This window comes from Cervus elaphus, chromosome 5, assembly GCF_910594005.1.
Source record: "Cervus elaphus chromosome 5, mCerEla1.1, whole genome shotgun sequence".
In the NCBI taxonomy this organism is placed as follows: Eukaryota; Metazoa; Chordata; class Mammalia; order Artiodactyla; family Cervidae; genus Cervus; species Cervus elaphus.
Genome location: NC_057819.1, coordinates 9,168,480 through 9,185,288, shown reverse-complemented (window position 1 = coordinate 9,185,288; position 16,809 = coordinate 9,168,480). Strand labels below are relative to the sequence as shown.

Genomic DNA, 16,809 nt, shown 5'->3' with positions numbered 1-16,809 from the left:
GACTTCTGAGGCCCGGTGTCTTTCCTCGGCAACAACAACCACAATAACAAACCTTTTTCATTCAGCACTAGTCTGTTTATAAAGGCTTATTATTGCCTCTTTTTATCTCAGTAGCTCCGGAAATAAAAAGGCCACGGAGAAACGTTCCCTGGAGCCCAAAAGCCAGCCCCCAGCACCTGCAACCCCGACTAGGCGAAGCAGGGACCCAGCCCTAGGGCCATCTCCCTCCCAGACCCCGGTCCCACCACTCGGAGAACCCACAACCCTGTTCCCACTCGCTACCCACAGGCCGTAGACCTTTATCCGCTCGAGGCCCCGGCGCTCGGGATCGGGGCCGCAGTTACCACCGCCTCAGCCCAATACCCCCGAGCTCTGCCAGACCCGGCGCAGCTGCCGAGGCCCGACCGCCATCTTGCCCCAGGGTGTTCACTCTGAGAGTTCCGTCGGAAAACAACAACTAGTTCCGGAAACGACAGTTCCGAAGAACTTCTTCGTCCGGATGGGAAAACCTCCCTGCATCTTGTTGTCATTTATGGGAGCTGGAAAAGCGGAGCATTAAGGAGAGGGATAAACGCCTGATCCAGTCGAGAAGTAGATGCAACCCATTCCAGCGAGGGAGCTTGGAAGAAAGCGGTCTCTTTCTAGTAGTAGTACGACGGACCCTTTAGGACGCTGTCCTCTGCGGGGCGGAAGTGAGGTGCAGACAGCGGACGTCCCCGCCCCGGCCCCGCCTCCGTCCGCGGCTCACGCGAGCTGGGTGTTTCCTGTCTCTTTCAGTCCGGGTTTGGAGACTCCGGCTTCCTCCCGCTTTTCATGGTAAGGAGGGCGTAGCCCGCCGATTGGGGGCTCCAGAGCGGCTTGAGAGAGCCGGGCAGAGGCAGAATAGAGAGGGCAGGGACCGAGGGGAAGGGGTGCGACAAGGGACTGTCGCGATAGGGGAGAGGAGGTTGGGAGGTTGGATGGGGGGCGAGGTTGGCTGTGGGGGAAGGGCTCTGGGCGGAGAATTGTGTCTCTGTTGTGGGGTGGGGGGCTTGTCCCTGGCTCTTGGGGACGCGGGAAAGGGTATTTGGGCTTGGGGAGTAGATATGTGCTCGAGTAAGTTGTGGGGGGTGGGTGGTAGTAGTGAGGCGGACCACCTCTTAAGACTTGAGTGCTGGTTAGAAATGAGAATTGGTGATTGCAAAGAGAACAAAGAGATGTCATTGAAAATGGACTTTTGGGGTGGAAAATGAGGAAAATAGGAAGGATTGTGAAGGCGGATGTGTAGGTGACGAGAGAGCGAAGTGAGATTGCTTGGAGCGGGGAGTTTGGGGTTTTTGGAAGTTGTGCTAGAGTCGCTGGGTTTCGGGGAAGTGGGCAAGGTGCGTCTGAGTATTCGGGCCGGTGGCGTGGAGGAAAGAAACGAAAAGGAGCCTGTGGGCGGGCGTGCCTTAGGTGCTGGGAACTCCGCGGAGGGATGCCAGGGGCCTGAGGTCAGGGTGCTTTCGCCACGGAGTTCAGTACCTTAACTGGTGCCCGGGTACCTATCTAGTCAACTTCCGTCGAGACCGGGGTGGCCACACCTAAGGAGCTAGGGATGTCTCACCCTCTTATCTCCTATCTGTGGGAATGTTTCTCTGTGCTCGGGAACCTTCAGGGCTTTGCTCTTTGCCTTTTTTCTGTGCCAAGTAAGTTCCACCTAAAGGAGAGAAGGCACTGAAGCAGTGGTTCTCAAACTGTGGTCCCCAGACCAGCAGCATCACCTGGGAGCTTGTTAGAAATAGCCAAGTTTTCAAGCCCTACCAGACTACTGAGTTAATCTGGGGGTAAGGCCCAGCAAGCCCTGCAAACGATTAAAGTCATGATTTCTTGATTTGGGCTGTTATGAGAAGTGCATGAGAGTGGGAGTCAGAGGACCCTAATAGTTCTGATACTTTCTTTTTCCCTTTGAAAATGGGATTAATGATGGCGTTTTTCTCACTAGACTGTTGAAAGACGTAGGCCAATGGTTTGTGTGCTCAACACAGGAAGAGCAAGTAATTTGACAGGACACTTGGAAGTAGCAGTGGCTGTCCTGTAGGTTTTGGTTACCAAATAATGTTACAGTTTTGTGGCTCGTTGAATTTAGTTGGTTTGAAATAGAACAGACTTTTTTGAATTGCAGAAATGCCCAGAGTTGGAAAGTTTTATAATTAGCCTCAAGACAGTGACCCCTTAGATCTAGTCAGTTAAAGGAACATCTGAGCTTTGTGGCTGCACATTAGAATCACCTGAAGAGCTTTTTAAACACTAGTTTCTGAGTTTCCACACCCTTCCACAATTTGATTAATTGTTCTGGGCTGAAGCCAGCTCTCAGCACATCTAAGAGCACCCAGGTGATTCCAGTACTGCCAGGCCTAGGACCCTCTGGCCTTAAAGATAGCTTGAGGAGCAGAAGGGAAAGGACACTGTTTTTTTTTTTTTAACATTTACTGCTTGAGGATTAATCTGAAGATTTTGGCTTTAACTTCATGTTATGGGTAAGGAAGCTGAGAGACTTCCCTGGTGATCCATTGGCTAAGACTCCGTGCTCCCAATGCATGAGGCCTGGGTTTGATCTCTGGTCTCAGGAACTAGATCCCATGTGCCGCAACTAGAGATCCTTCATGCCATAACGGAGATCGAAGATCTCACGTATCACAACTAAGACTCGGCTCAGCCAAATAAATCAATAAATACCCTTATCAGATCCTCCCAGATAGAACACATGATTTAAAAAAAAAAGCTAGGAAACGGAGACTTGGTGTATCTAAACGTCACACAGAACTGCAGTCCAGGTTTGCTAAGCTCTTGTCCAGGCCTTCCACACACACGTCTCCTCCAACACACAGTAAGGAAGACAGTTCTGTGAAGAGATGTGAACACTTCGGAGGCTGAGGGATTCAGTATCTTTTTTCCTATTGTACTTGCCTGGATCTCTTTTCAAGTCAAGGGCTTTCCCCCACGGCTGGTTTTTATTTTTTCTAAGCTAGTGTACAGTTACTTCCCCTCTGTGTATAGCCTGAAGCTGTGAAGCAGGGACCTGCTTTTGTTTCTGATTTGGCTTGTTTTTATGTGTGGTCCAGAATTCACAGGGTCCACGGAGCCAGAGGAGGGGCAGCTTCTGCAAGACCAGGAAGTTAAATGTAGCTTGATTGACCTGGGGGTGACACAGATCTTTTGGAACTGTGGGTTGCAATCTTGGCTGCACACTAGAATCACCCAGAGAGTTGGAATTTTAAATTTCTATTTCCCGGCCACATCCCCAGACCAGTTACATCAGAATTTCCCTGGGTCGAGTCCAGGCATCAGTATTTTTTTTCTTTTTTTTTTTTTGGTAAGTGGAGAGCCACCATTGAGAATCAGCAACAGTGTGCTCAGAGGAGGTGGGAAAGAGAAAGCTAGACTTCCGATAGAATTAGAATAAACTTCCAATTGAATAAAATTGGTAACCGGTATGTCAAGTATTGATTACCTGTGTTTCTTGTAGCCAGTTTTGCTCTCTCCAGCCTCACCTCCCCAACCTCGTTGATGATGAACTCAAGCCTTTGAAACAAAGCAGGACCCCAGCAGTGATGACTGGGGAGTCCTCCGAAGAGAGGTTTGGCTGTGAGAGCCTCCTTGTCTACTGCTTGGTGTCCCCACTCCACGTGACTTGGGATTAGGGACAGACAACAGCCAGAACCGTATTTCCCAAGGTCCTCTCCTAGTATTGAAGTGGGCTCCAAAAAGGTGCAAGGCTTGCTTTGTCTATTTGGAATTTTCAAGCTAGACCAAGATATTTTCCACCTTCATCCTCTTAGTAATTCAGTCGGATGTCAGTAGAGCTAGAAATGGTCTCCAAAGAGAAGAGAAGTTGAGACTTGGAGCACATCCTCAGATGATCATGGTTTGGTTGCTTCGTGTTGCTCTGAGCCAGGGGCCTGGCCCAGCACCCTCTGGGGCTTCTGTCACCACAACCCTGGGAGGGAGGCGTGACTGCTCTCCCGCTTGCTAGACCAGACTAGGTTCCAGACGGGCTTCCTTGATGGCTCAGAAGGTAAAGAATCTGCCTGCAATGCAGGAGACCCAAGAGATACAGGTTTGATCCCTGGGTCAGAAAGATCCCCTGGAGGAGGAAATGACGACCCACTCCAGTATTCTTGCCTGAAAATTCCCACGGATGTAGAAGCCTGGCGGGGTATAGCCTGAAGGGTGGAGAAGAGTCGGACACGACTCAGTGGCTAACCAGAGGCTCGAATGGCTCCTTCAGGCTCCCACAGCTGGTCAGTTGCAGGGCCAGGGGCTTAAAGTCACATCTGCTTTGCAAACCCAAGCCCTCAGCCACACATGGCCTCCTGTCTTTATTTTCAAGCTTTTCTGAAGAAGACTGAGGCGAGGTCCCCTTTCTCAATTTCTGTGTCATAGCTCTGTATGTACCAAGTGTGACCATTGATAAAGTCGTGGGCTTGAGGCCAGGCAGGACGTGCCCACGTTCTTTCGCTTTGTCATCAGGCTGCCTCTGTCTCCATGCACTTCAGGAAGTGACTGAATGTGGGCCCGAGCTATCCAAATTCACAAAAGGGAAATAATGATAGCTGTCTTCCAGCACTGTCTAGATTTATTTATTTAAATATTTATTTATTTGCTACGCCAGGTCTTAGTTGCAGCATGCGGGATCTAGTTCTCTGACCAGGGATCAAACCTGGGCCCCCTGTATTGCGAGCACAAAATCTCAGCCACCGGACCACTAGGGAGGTCCCTGTTTGGATTTTAAATGGTTGTTTGTGATGATGCACATTAGGACTGTGGCATCCTCAGGAAAGGGGCTCTCTGGAGGGATGGAGTGTTCTCTGTCTTGAATAGGGGCTGCATATATGGGCTTCCCTGGTGGCTCAGTGACGAATCTAACTGCAGTGTGGGAGACCGGTCTTCCGTCCCTGGGTTAGGAAGATCCCCTGGAGAAGGGAATGCCAACCCACTCCAGTATTCTTGCCTGGGAAATCACATAAACAGAGGAGCCTGGTGGGCTACAGTCCTTGGGGTTGCAAAGAGTCAGACGTGACTGAGCGGCTAACATACACATAGGTGCATCCATTGATCAAAACTCATCAAACTCTACACTTAAAATACACTTTATTGGGACTAGCCTGGTGGTCCAGTGGTTAAGAAGCTGCCTTGCAGTATAGGGGACACAGGTTCAGTCCCTGGTCTGGGAAGAGCCCACATGCCTCAAGGCAACTGAGGCCATGCCCACCTGCTGAACCCTCCAGCTCTGAAGCCCTCACGCCGCAACTCGAGAGCCTGTGCACCTCAGCAAAGACCCCACATGCTGCAGCTCAGACCCAGTGCGACCAAAACAGATTAAAAAACGTTTGTTGTATATATACTATCTTTAAAAAGGTATTGGAAAGCAAAACAAGTACCGTACATAAAATTATCCGTTATGACTTTTATTTACCTGTTTCATGTTTAGGTGCCCTACAAAATACTACATCATTTCCCCCAAACATATTTATTTTTGTGTAAATTTTGATCTGACAAGGGTGCTTAAAAAAAATTTCCATTTTGCGGCAACTTTCCTTAACTCCCATCCCACCCAAAACCCCCACAAATCCATAAATACAAGCTTTTCCCCCCTAATATTTGTATTTTATTGAAGTGTAGTTGACTTACAATGTTTCAGGTACACAGAAATGTGATTTAGTTATACATATACACATATATTATTTTTGAAATTATTTTCCTTTATAGGTTATTATAAGATATTGACTATAGTTGCCTGTGCTATACAGTAAACCTTTGTTGCTAGTTGCATATCTATCTTTTTTTTTTTGATTAGAAATTTAGCATTCTATTCAGGCTAAGTCAAACAAGTGGAATCAAAATGTCATAAATTTTTTAGTTAGGCAAAAATTCATGTTTTCTAAAATATACGTTATACATACTGTTTTTATATATGTATACAAGAGCTTTACTACACTTGATAAAGCTTGAGAAAGAACATCAAAAAAAAGAAGAGATGGAGAAATTGGAAAACAAGCTAAATTAAATGGGAGTGCTGAATATGAAATAGAAAAAGTGAAACAAACTAGATTAAAGTAAAAGATCCTTATATAGTCAGGTTTTTAAACATGGCTGCTCATTGGAAACATATTGAGCTCTGGCAGAAAGAAAAAAAATAGCAGTATCTGACCTTTTGTATTTTTCAAAAAATTTCAAGATAATTCTGATATGCATCTGGATTTTAAAAAGTGATTACAGGTTTTTCTACTAAATGATAATTTTGGTAACATAAAACTCTATTATTTTTCTGTTGATCAATCATGATGGTATTAAGTGAGTAATAGTTAATTACATACAGTTTGGGGGATCAAGCAGAGTGATGTGGTAAGTGGAAGTACATGTATGCACATGTTCTCATCTCAGCCAGTCTGTGTCTTTTGGTTGGTGTTTTAAATCTATTTACATTTAAGGTAATTATCAATATGTATGATCCTATTACCGTTTTCTTAATTGTTTGGGGTTTATTTTCTGTAGGTCTTTTCCTTTTCTTGTTTGCTGTCTAGAGAAGTTGCTTTCGCATTTGTTGTAAAGATGGTTTGGTGGTGCTGAATTCTCTTTAACTTTTGCTTGTCTGGAAAGCTTTTGGTTTTTCCATCAAATCTGAAGGAAAGTCTTGCTGGGTGGAGTATTCTTGGTTGTAGGTTCTTCCTTTTCATCACTTTAAATACATCATGCCATTCTCTTCTGGTTTGTAGAGTTTCTATTGAGAAATCAGCTGATAGCCTGATGGGAGTTCCCTTGTATGTTGTTTGTAGTTTTTCTCTTGTTGCTTTTAGTATTTTATCTCTGTCTTTAATTTTTGCCAGTTTGATTACTGTGTGTCTCAGTGTGTTCCTCCTGGGGTTTATCCTTCTTGGGATTCTCTATGGTTCCTGAACTTGGTTGACTATTTGCTTTCCCATGTTTGGGAAGTTTTCAGCTCTTATCTCTTCAAATATTTTCTCAGGTCCTTTCTCTCTCTTTTCTCCTTCTGGGACCCCTATAATGGAAATGTTGGTGAGTTTAATGTCGTCGCAGAGGTTTCTTAGGCTGTCTTCATTTCTTTTCTTTTTTCTGTATTCTGTTCTGTGGCAGTGATTTCCACCATTCTGTCCTCCATGTCATTTATGTGTTCTTCTGCCTCAGTTTTTCCGCTACTGATTTCCTTCTACTGTGTTACTCATCTTTGTTCTTCTGTTCTTCTAGGTCTTTGTTAAACATTTCTTGCATTTTCTCAATCTTTGCCTGCATTGTTTTTCTGAGATCCTGAATCATCTTCACTATCATTATTCTGAATTCTTTTTCTGGAAAATTGCCTATCTCCACTTGTTGTTTTCCTGGGGTTTTATCTTGTCCCTTCATCTGGGACATAACTTTCTGCTTTTTCATGCTGATTAATGTGGTTTTTGTTTTATTTGCTGTGGGACTGTGGTGGTTCTTGCTGCTTCTGTCCACCCTCTGATGGAGGAATCTGCGGCTTGTGTAAGCTTCCTGATGGGAGAGACTGGAGGTGGGAAAAACTGGGTCTTGCTCTGTGGGCAGGGCCTTGCTTAGTAAAGCTTTAATCCAATTGTCTGCTGATGGGTGGGGTTGCACTCCCTCCCTGGTAGTTGTTTGGCCTGAGACCCGGCCCTGGGCTCTGTAGTAGAGTTAGTGATGAACTCTGAGAGGGTTCATGCCAAGGGGGGCTCCTGGACTGCTGCTGCCAGTGCCCCCACCCCTGTGGTGCGCCCCTGCTGACCCACACTCCACAGGAGACCCTCCAACGCTGGCAGGTAGCTTCGGTTCAGTCTCCTCTGGGGTCGCTGCTCCTCTCCTCTGGGTCTTGGTGTGGGCAAGATTTTGTTTATGTCCTCCAAGACTGGAGTCTGTTTCCCCCAGTTCTGTGGGAGTCCTATAATCAAATGCCACTGGCCTTCAAGGTCAGATTCCCTGGAGATTCTAGCCCCCTTGTTGAATCCCCAGGCTGAGAAGTGTGACTTGGGGTTCAGAACCTTCACAGCAGTGCAAGAACTTCTTTGGTATTACTGTTCTCCAGTCTGTGGGTCACCCACCCGGCGGGTGTAGGATTTGATTTTTTCGTGATTGTGCCCTTCTACCGTTTTGCTGCAGCTTCTTTGTCCATGGCGTAGCTTTTTTTTTGGTGAGTTCCAGTTCCTCCTGTTGGTGGTGGTTCGACACCTAGTTGCGATTTTGGTGCTCTTGCAGGAGGAGATGAGCGCATGTCCTTCTCCGCCATCTTGAACCGGAAGCCCCTAACTAGAAGCTTTTAACCCCCTGCTCCAGGTCTTCAGAGTTTTCCAAAATTCCTTATTCTCGTGAGCTGTTTCTGTCATCCCATGGACGATGTGTCTATCTGGGGAAAGTGGTTGGTGATACTGTTAGTGTCACCGACTGGTTTTGGCTGGAGGGCGTAAAACTATACTCATACTGCAAAAGATTTTTTTTTTATATTCTTTATTGCTTTGTTTTTCAGCCTTCCCACAATGAACATGTATTATATTGATAATTGATAAATAAACAAAAGTGTCTTTTTTTCTGCCGCAACACCTGGCATGTGGGATCTCTAACCAGGGGTTGAATTTCAGTTGAAATCAGGGGACTGATTGCAGAAGGAAGCTGGGAGGTGAGGGGGCCCTGCTTCCTCTTGGCCTCTGTCATTTGTGTTTGGCGTCAGGTCACAGAGACCCCAGGTGAGCTCAGCCTGCGCTTTTCAAACCTTAACTCCTTGTGACGTTTTTGCCTGATGGAGCGGGAACAGTTTTTTGAGAAAACACTTTTCTCTTCAGGAGGCCGTTCTTCATCTGTGTCCCGCTGCAGGCCGTGACCCCAGTTTCCCAGGCCACTCTTGAGGGGGTGGAGGTCGAGCAAATTGGCCATTGCCTCTACTGTCACCGATGGATGGCAGGTTGCCATCAGTTAGTCCCTTAGCCCATTTAAAAAATAACATCTGTGGGACTTCCCTGGTGGTCCGGTGGTTCAGAATCCACACTTCCACTGCAGGGACATGGGTTTGATCCCTGGTTAGAGATCCCACATGCCAGGTGTTGCAGCAGAAAAAAAGACACTTTTTGTTTGTTTGTTTGTATCAGTTATCAATGTAATACATGTTCATTGTGGGAAGGCTGAAAAAGAATAAAGAATATTTTTAAAAAATCCTTTTGCAGTTATCAGAGTATAGTTCTATGCCCTCCAGCCAAAACGAGGGGCATGTTTCTAGTCAAAAGTTGAGTTTGTTTTGTTGATACATTGAGGGAGAACTGTGAGGTGACTCAGGAGATTCTGCAGTGGGTAATTTTGGGGAGAAATCAGGGAAATGGGGCTTCACTTTGTGTTGAATGCTGTCAGGAAATAGGGCTAATTCTGTGATTGGGTCTCAGTAATTCCTCCCTTCAAGGTGGGAAGGATGGAATGGGGCTCGGGCTCTAATTGGGAAGGAAGCAGCCATGGCTCCTACTGGTCATTTTTGGGGGACAGTGTTTTTGTTCTTATTCAGACATAATCACGGAGAAGCCTTGCTTGGATCTTGATCCGTCCACCACCAAGTGGCCTTGTCTGGTGGTGATGGGCTGCAGCACCCCAGAGCCTCAGCATGCATGCCAGGCAGCTGCTGGCCATCAGGGGCTGCCTTCTCAGCGCTGAACCCCAGGTTCAGTAAAGACTCAGCCACTCTTGGACACTTCTCCAGCTGTAGAATTTTACCTGTCCAAGAAAGTATTCTACTGGGAGTTTGGCATTAGCTGATATAAACTATTACATCAGGTCAGTTCAGTCGTTCAGTTGTGTCCAACTCTTTGCGACCCCATGGACTACAGCATGCCAGGCTTCCCTGTCTATCGCCAACTCTCAGAGTTTACTCAAACTCATGTCCATCGAGTCAGTGATGCCACCCAACCATCTCATCCTCTGTCATCCCCTTCTCCTCCTCCTTTAGTCTTTGTCAGCATCAGGGTCTTTTCCAATGAGTCGGCTCTTTGCATCAGGTGGCCAAAGTACTGGAGTTTCAGCATCGGTCCTTCCGATGAATATTCAGGACTGATTTCCTTTAGGATGGACTGGGTTGGATCTTCTTGCAGTCCAAGGGACTCTCAAGAGTCTTCTCTAGCACCACAGTTCAAAAGCATCATTTCTTCGGCATTCAGCTTTCTTTATGGTCCAACTCTCACATTCATACGTGTTTACTGGAAAAACCACGGCTTTGACTATATGGACCTTTATCGGCAAAGTAATGTCTCTGCTTTTTAATATGCTCTCTAGGTTTGTCATAGCTTTTCTTTCCAAGGAGCAAGCGTCTTTTAATTTCATGGCTGCAGTCACCATCTGCAGTGATTTTGGAGCCCAAGAAAATAAAGTCTGTCACGGTTTCCATTGTTTCCCCATCTATTTGCCAGGAAGTGATGGGACTGGATACCACGATCTTCGGTTTTTGAATGTTGAGTTTTAAGCCAGCTTTTTCGCTCTCCTCTTTCACTTTCATCAAGAGGCTGTTTAGTTTCTCTTCATTTTCTGCCATAAGGGTGGTGTCATCTGCATATCTAAAGTTATTGATATTTCTCCCGGCAATCTTGAATCCAGCCTGTGCTTCATCCAGCCCAGCATTTCGCATGATGTACTCTGCATATAAGTTAAATAAGCAGGATGACAGTATTACAACCTTGACATACTCCTTTCCTGATTTGTAAACAGTCTGTTGTTCGATGTCTGGTTCTAACTATAGCTTCTTGACCTGCATACAGATTTCTCAGGAAGCAGGTAAGGTGTTCTGGTATTCCCATCTCTTCAAGAATTTTCCCCAGTTTGTTGTGACCCACACAGTCACAGGTTTTAGCATAGTCAGTGAAGCAGAGGTAGATGTTTTTCTGAAATTCTCCTGCCAGCAGATGTTGGCAATTTGATCTCTGGTTCCTCTGCCTTTTCTAAATCCATCTGGAGTTGATGGATTGAACATTTGGAGTTCTCAGTTCACATACTGTTGAAGCCTGGCTTGGAGAATTTTGAGCATTACTTTGCTAGCATGTGAGATGAGTGCAATTGTGCGGTAGTTTGAACATTCTTTGGCATTGCCTTTCTTTGGGATTGGAACGAAAACTGGCCTTTTCCAGTCCCATGGCCCCTGCTGACTTCTCTAAATTTGCTGGCATATTGAGTGCAGCACTTTCACAATATCTTCTTTTAGGATTTGAAATAGCTCAACTGGAATTCCATCACCTCCATGAGCTCTGTTCGTAGTGATGCTTCATAAGGCCCGCTTGACTGTCATATAGAGGCTGGATGAGCAGCATGTTCTGACTAGAGCACAGGGAGCCATCATGAAAAGAGTGTTAGAGAAGGTCTGTGCGTGACCGAGTCAGCGCCGTGCCGCAGAGGCGGGCACAGCATTGTAAATCTACTGTAATTCAATACAAATACAGTTAAATTTTATAAATAGTTTGGAGTACACGCGTACCAGGTTCCAGTCTCCTTTCATCCGTCTGCTTAGATCAGATGCGGCATCCGTTTCCACGACTTGAGATGTACACAGTTGCCAGCAGGGCTCTTAGAGAGACTCGGTGGATCTTGCTCTCTGGGGTGACGCTAGTGCAGGAAGCCTCTAATTTTGCAGTAACTGGCTTCCCCGCATCTTTATGTCTTTCATTGAGTCCTTGGAAACACTTTTTCCCTGGAGGGGGAATGGTAGTTGAGATCACACTCGGTTTCTTAAAAGCTTGTTTCATGGGTAATTGAGCTGAAAGGTGTCACTTTCAGCTGTTGCGTGGTGAGTGGCAATAAGGGGACAGAGAGCCAGGTAGTGCTTTTGGCCGCTTTAGGATATAGCCAGGGTGTCCATTTAGTTATATCAGCAGTAGGCACAGAGGAGCTCCTTGTGATGCGGGACTCAGTGGTAAGCTCAAATCTGCAGGGTCAGCAGGTGAAGCCACTGTGTGATCCCAGCTGTCTGTGGAGTTTGGGGCCGGTTGGGGGCTGCATACGCCTGCCCGGGGGGCAGCCGGCACCCCAGCTCACACCTCGCGTTCCCCTGCTGGTGTAGCTGGTCTCTTGATTGTTTTTGTTTTCGTTACGCCAGGTCTCTGTTGCCGTCTGGGCTTTTCTCTAGTTGTGGCAAGCAGGGCCTACTCTGGTTGTGGTGTAAGCCACGGCGGTGACTTCAGTGTTGCAGAGCACAGGCTCTAGGTGTGCGGGCTCAGTCATTGCCGCTCCCAGGCTTAGTTGCCCCATGGCAAGTGGGATCCTCCTGGCCCAGGGATCAAACCTGCGTCTCCTGCGTTGGCAGGCAGATTCTTTACCCCTGAACCACCAGGGAAGGCCTGGCCTCTGATTTTAAGAGAAGGCAGAAATCCAGGTTTTCCTCTGAACTCTTCCTGAGCCGTCAAGACTGGGAGTGAACTATTCTCAGCTCAGGACACACTGGGACGAAGTAGGACTCATCTGGAGCCCAGCCACAGCCCACTGGTTGAGGAAAGGAAATCTGGCCTGGTGCCCTGACCCTGCTGACCCTGCGTCTTGTCCCGGGCAGGAAGAGATGTCAGGAGAAAGTGTGGTGAGCTCAGCGGTGCCAGCGGCTGCCACCCGCACCACTTCCTTCAAGGGCACGAGCCCCAGCTCCAAGTACGTGAAGCTGAACGTGGGCGGAGCCCTGTACTACACCACCATGCAGACGCTGACCAAGCAGGACACCATGCTGAAGGCCATGTTCAGCGGGCGCATGGAGGTGCTCACGGACAGTGAAGGTAAGCCCGGCGTTCCGGGCCGGGGCTGTGCTTCTGGGCGAGGGCGTCCTTCCAGTTCAGAAAAGCAACACAAACCCACCTCGGGTTTCCTGTTGTGCTCAGTATTACCAGACATGGAGGGAGCCTTGAGTGTGAGTAATGGAGACCACATCTATTTGGGGTGTGGTCAAGGAGGGCTTCCCTGAGGAGGTGACACCTAAGCTCAGACCTGAAGATGACTGAGTTGGCCCTGGGTGGGGGGTTGGGTGGGATGTCGGTGGGGTCATAGTCTCCACTTGGCTGTTGGCTTGCTGTGACTTTGAGAATGTCACTCACCTGCCCCCAGGCCTCAGCTCTGTGCAGCGGACACTGGACTGGCTCCCCTGGTTGGCTTCCTTCCCATTCTGTCCATGATGATCCTGTGATCTCAGAGTGAGACTCAGGTGTGACCGAGGCAGGAGCGTCTGCTCGGGACCCTTGTCCTTCTAGGATGGGACCTGTCAAGGACTCACAAACCTGAATTGGGGTCGCAGTTTCCCATTCTCACGTCTGGTGACCCTCCTCAAGTTGTTTAATCTGTTGACATCTCGTTTCCCCATCTGTTAAGTGGGCACAGTGACACCCATTCCCTGGGGCTGTTGGTCCATAGGAAGTGTTCAGTATATGTGCATTCAGTGTGTGTGTTTTTTTTTTTTTTTTGTTAATCGTGGAAAGTCCTGTTAATACAAGGTGAAGAATTGCATACAGTGGTCCTACTTCCCACCCACTGGGAATGCTCAGAACCCTGCAAGAGGGAGCATCCTTCTCTGACCGGTTTTACGGGGGAAGGTGGCATGGTTGAAAGATGGCCCCATCTTTCGTTGCTTGGCCTGAGCTTGCTTGAGACCAGGCCACAGCCTGCCTTGACCTTACCTTCCCTGTTTCTGAGGCTGGCCTCTGTGCTGATGCCCCTCTCTCTGTCGGGATGGTAGTGCCTGGGAGAGGGGCAAGTTTTGACCCTGGGGATGGGATTGGGGGCCGTGGGCCCGGTGTGCACAGTATGTTCTCAGATCCTAAGAGAGCACATCCTTGGGCTGTCTGCCATGGGCGCGTCTCCCTGTGTCCTGGAGAAGCCAGTCTGCGGGCCCCAAAGTCCCGCTTCCCTGGGCTCCCGGTGACCTTGGGTTTCTGGCCCAGCAGCAGGCGAGTGAGGCCAGAGCCGCACCCAGAAAACACAGAGCTTCTTAGAAGTGGGAGGGTCCCCTCTGCTGGGCCACACCCAGCATCGCGGGAGTGTTTGTGGAAATCAAGACAATAGTGCCCCAGCTGCTGAAGGAAACAGACCTTATCTGAGAGGCCAGGATCCTTGTGGCTTTACTTCCGCCCTGCCCAGTCCCTGGCGGGGCTCAGGAAAAGTGCCCGAGTCGCTTCAGAAGCCAAGTGGGAGCCTCGTCTCCCTGAAGGGCCCTCACTTTTCATGTCACACAGGAGACGCAGTCTGTGGGCTTTCCTGCCCCCAGCTGGGAGACTCCCGGGAGTGGAAGCAGCGGGCCTGCGTGGGCTTCTCAACAGCGGCCAGACTGTGTGCTTGCCTGGGGCTTCCTGGAAAGTCAAGCGTCCCCAGGGAAGGAGTGTGTGCTTGGATATGCCAAACCACAGCTGTTTTCACTTCACCGGAGCGCCAGCCCCCTTCGAGCCATTAGGAAAAGCTCACAGTATGGCCTTTTTGGGGCTTTGTTACATTAAAGTCTCACCCTAACCCTTTGAGGGGTGGCTGCTGCTGTTACTGACTAGTGAGAAATCCATTCCCTGATGGCTCAGATGGTAAAGAATCTGTCTGCCGTGTGGGGAATCTGGGTTTGATCCCTGGGTCGGGAAGATCTCTTGGAGAAAGGCATGGCAACCCACTCCAGTGTTCTTGCCTGGAGAAATCCCATGGACAGAGGAACCTGGTGGGCACAGTCCTTGGGGCTGCAAAGAGTCGGACACGACTGAGCAGCTGACACACACACACATCTCAGAGAGGTGAAAGGCTTTTTCAAAAGCTACAGAGCTGGAAGCGAGAAAGCTACTGAAGGCAGAACTGGCTAGCTCTTACTATCTGCTTTGTGTGGTTTGGTGTGGGCTCAGCCCTCAGGCCAGGGCGCCCGAGTGTGGCAGCCTTGTGGCCCAACCACTGGCTTAGAACTGAAGCCCTTTCAGGCCTGCGACGTCAGGCTGGGTGTCTGGTCCTCCAGTCAGCGCTGTGCTGGCAGAGCAATCCTGTTAGCCCCTGGGGAGGCACTGCACAGCCCCACCCATGGCCTGAACACCCCGTCAAATCTGCAAAACAGGGTAGACTTTCTGCATCTCACAGCTTCATCCTGGCCTTCAAGTGGGAATGCTGTCGGTGACAATGAAGTGTGCCACAAACAGGTGGGCATAGCCAGCAGGACGGCTTGCTGGTTAAGGAACAAGGGTCCTGAGGGTCCCAGACTCTGCATTTTGTTGGTAGAAATCGCCACAGGATACCTGAGAATCTGGTGGCTTTGGGGGAGGGGACCCGGGGTCCTGGGTGGGTGGCAGACTCTCTTGCACTCCATGCCCTTCTGCCTGTCTGAGTGAGTTGTATATCATGTGGGTTGGGAAGATCCCCTGGAGGAGGGCATGGCAACCCATTCTACTTTTCTTGCCTGGAGAATCCCATGGGCAGAGGAGCCTGGAAGGCTGCGGGCCACAGGGTTGCGCCAGGTCGGACCCAGATGTGAGTGAGCACAGCACAGTGTCAGTAGGACTTCCTTGGTGGTCCGGGGGTTAAAAGTCCGCCTTCAGGGCTGGGCACAGGGGTTCAACCTCCCTAGCAGGGAACTAAGGCCCCACATGCCACGGGGCAGCTAACCCACGCTGCAATAGGAGAAGCCCACAAGCCACAACTAGAGAGAAAGCCTGTGTGCTGCAGCGAAGGCCCAATGCGGCCAAAAAAATCCAAAGTGTCAGGAGTGCTGAGGCAGAGAAACCCTGCCCTGGAGATCGTGATTCAGGAAGGAGGCCGCTTCCAAGAGTCTGAGTTTGGAACAGGGACTCAAGTACCTAGGCACGTTTGCGATCCTAAAGACCTACCTTAGTGTGGCAAAGGAGGGGTCGGTGAAAGCTTCCTGGAGGAGGTGGGGGAGGGAAGGAGAGAGGAAGTATGTGGTCTGCTGCCCCCAACCCTACGCGGAGCCTCCTTCCAGGTTCCCTGGAAGCCACGCAGACCACCGTCCCCAGTCCCGAGGACCTGTATTCAGGGCTCACCGTCAGAGACCTGATGTGAGTGCTGCCAGTAGACCCGGCTTTGTGCTCTGAGCCTCCTGTAAGCTCTCTCGCCTCTGTGCCGGCGCAGGGAGGCCCCGTTTTTAGAACTGGAAACTGCCGGACCGAGAGCTTAAGTGCAGTGCCAGCGTCATCCAGCGGAGAAGCGCAGAGCTGGGTTTCCAGCAGAAGCCCACGCTGGGCGCGCCTCTCAGCCCGTCCGTCCGAGAGTCTCCGGGTCTGCACCCCTCACCCGTCTTTCCAGCCCTGCCCAAGGGGCTGGGGGACTGCAGGTCATGCTGACCTGGCTTGGCCTCTCTTAGCTTGTCTACATGCTAGGGACCGGAGCTGACCGTTTCAAAGGGATCAATTCCTGCTCTGAAAGCAGCAAAAATATTTTTGAAGTCAAAAACGCTAATTGAAACCTCATGGAGAGCGCGCCTGGCTCTCCTTTTTTTTTTTGCCCTTATTTGTCCAAAGTATGATTCCTTCGCCACAAGCATTTCCTAGCGGCATTCTTGAGCCAGAGCCCAGTGTCACGGTCGGTCCGCCTGTTGGTTTATGGAGACTCTGGAGTGTCACTCGGGTAATTGATTTCAGGGGCCCTCGCTCTTAGCAGCCGAGTCGTCCACACAGTGAAGGCAGGGGAGGACGTTTTCTTCCCAGGGCAGCTGAGTGGAAGTGGTTGCCATTTCTCCCAAAGCCCAAGGTTCTGCGTGGCCCCTCAGTTCTAGACAATGAAAGGAGGCTTCCTGCGAGTTTCTCGCTTGTTCTCTGTGGTTTAGTGCTGCCTCCCTAGCAGATGTCCCGGAACCTCTCTGAGCCTCTCGTT

The 16,809-nt window shown here is 49.3% G+C and overlaps 2 protein-coding genes across 8 annotated transcripts in view; one reads left to right on the top strand and one right to left on the bottom strand.

The window, feature by feature from the left end:
- Positions 1-444, bottom strand: part of UBE3B (ubiquitin protein ligase E3B) — a 48,423-nt gene extending 47,979 nt beyond the window's left edge. For 2 of the 6 annotated variants that reach the window (XM_043901556.1, XM_043901554.1), the window contains exon 1: positions 287-444. The gene's annotated coding sequence lies outside the window, so the exon portion shown is untranslated. The remainder of the gene's footprint in view (positions 1-286) is intronic. The other 4 variants (XM_043901557.1, XM_043901558.1, XM_043901555.1 and 1 more) reach the window with 3 other exon arrangements.
- A 218-nt stretch (positions 445-662) lies between these two features.
- Positions 663-16,809, top strand: part of KCTD10 (potassium channel tetramerization domain containing 10) — a 33,532-nt gene continuing 17,385 nt past the window's right edge. For both annotated transcript variants that reach the window (XM_043901563.1, XM_043901562.1), the window contains exons 1-2: positions 663-816; positions 12,536-12,749. In XM_043901563.1, coding sequence (XP_043757498.1) covers positions 814-816; positions 12,536-12,749 — 217 coding nt within the window. In that variant the 5' untranslated portion in view covers positions 663-813. The remainder of the gene's footprint in view (positions 817-12,535; positions 12,750-16,809) is intronic.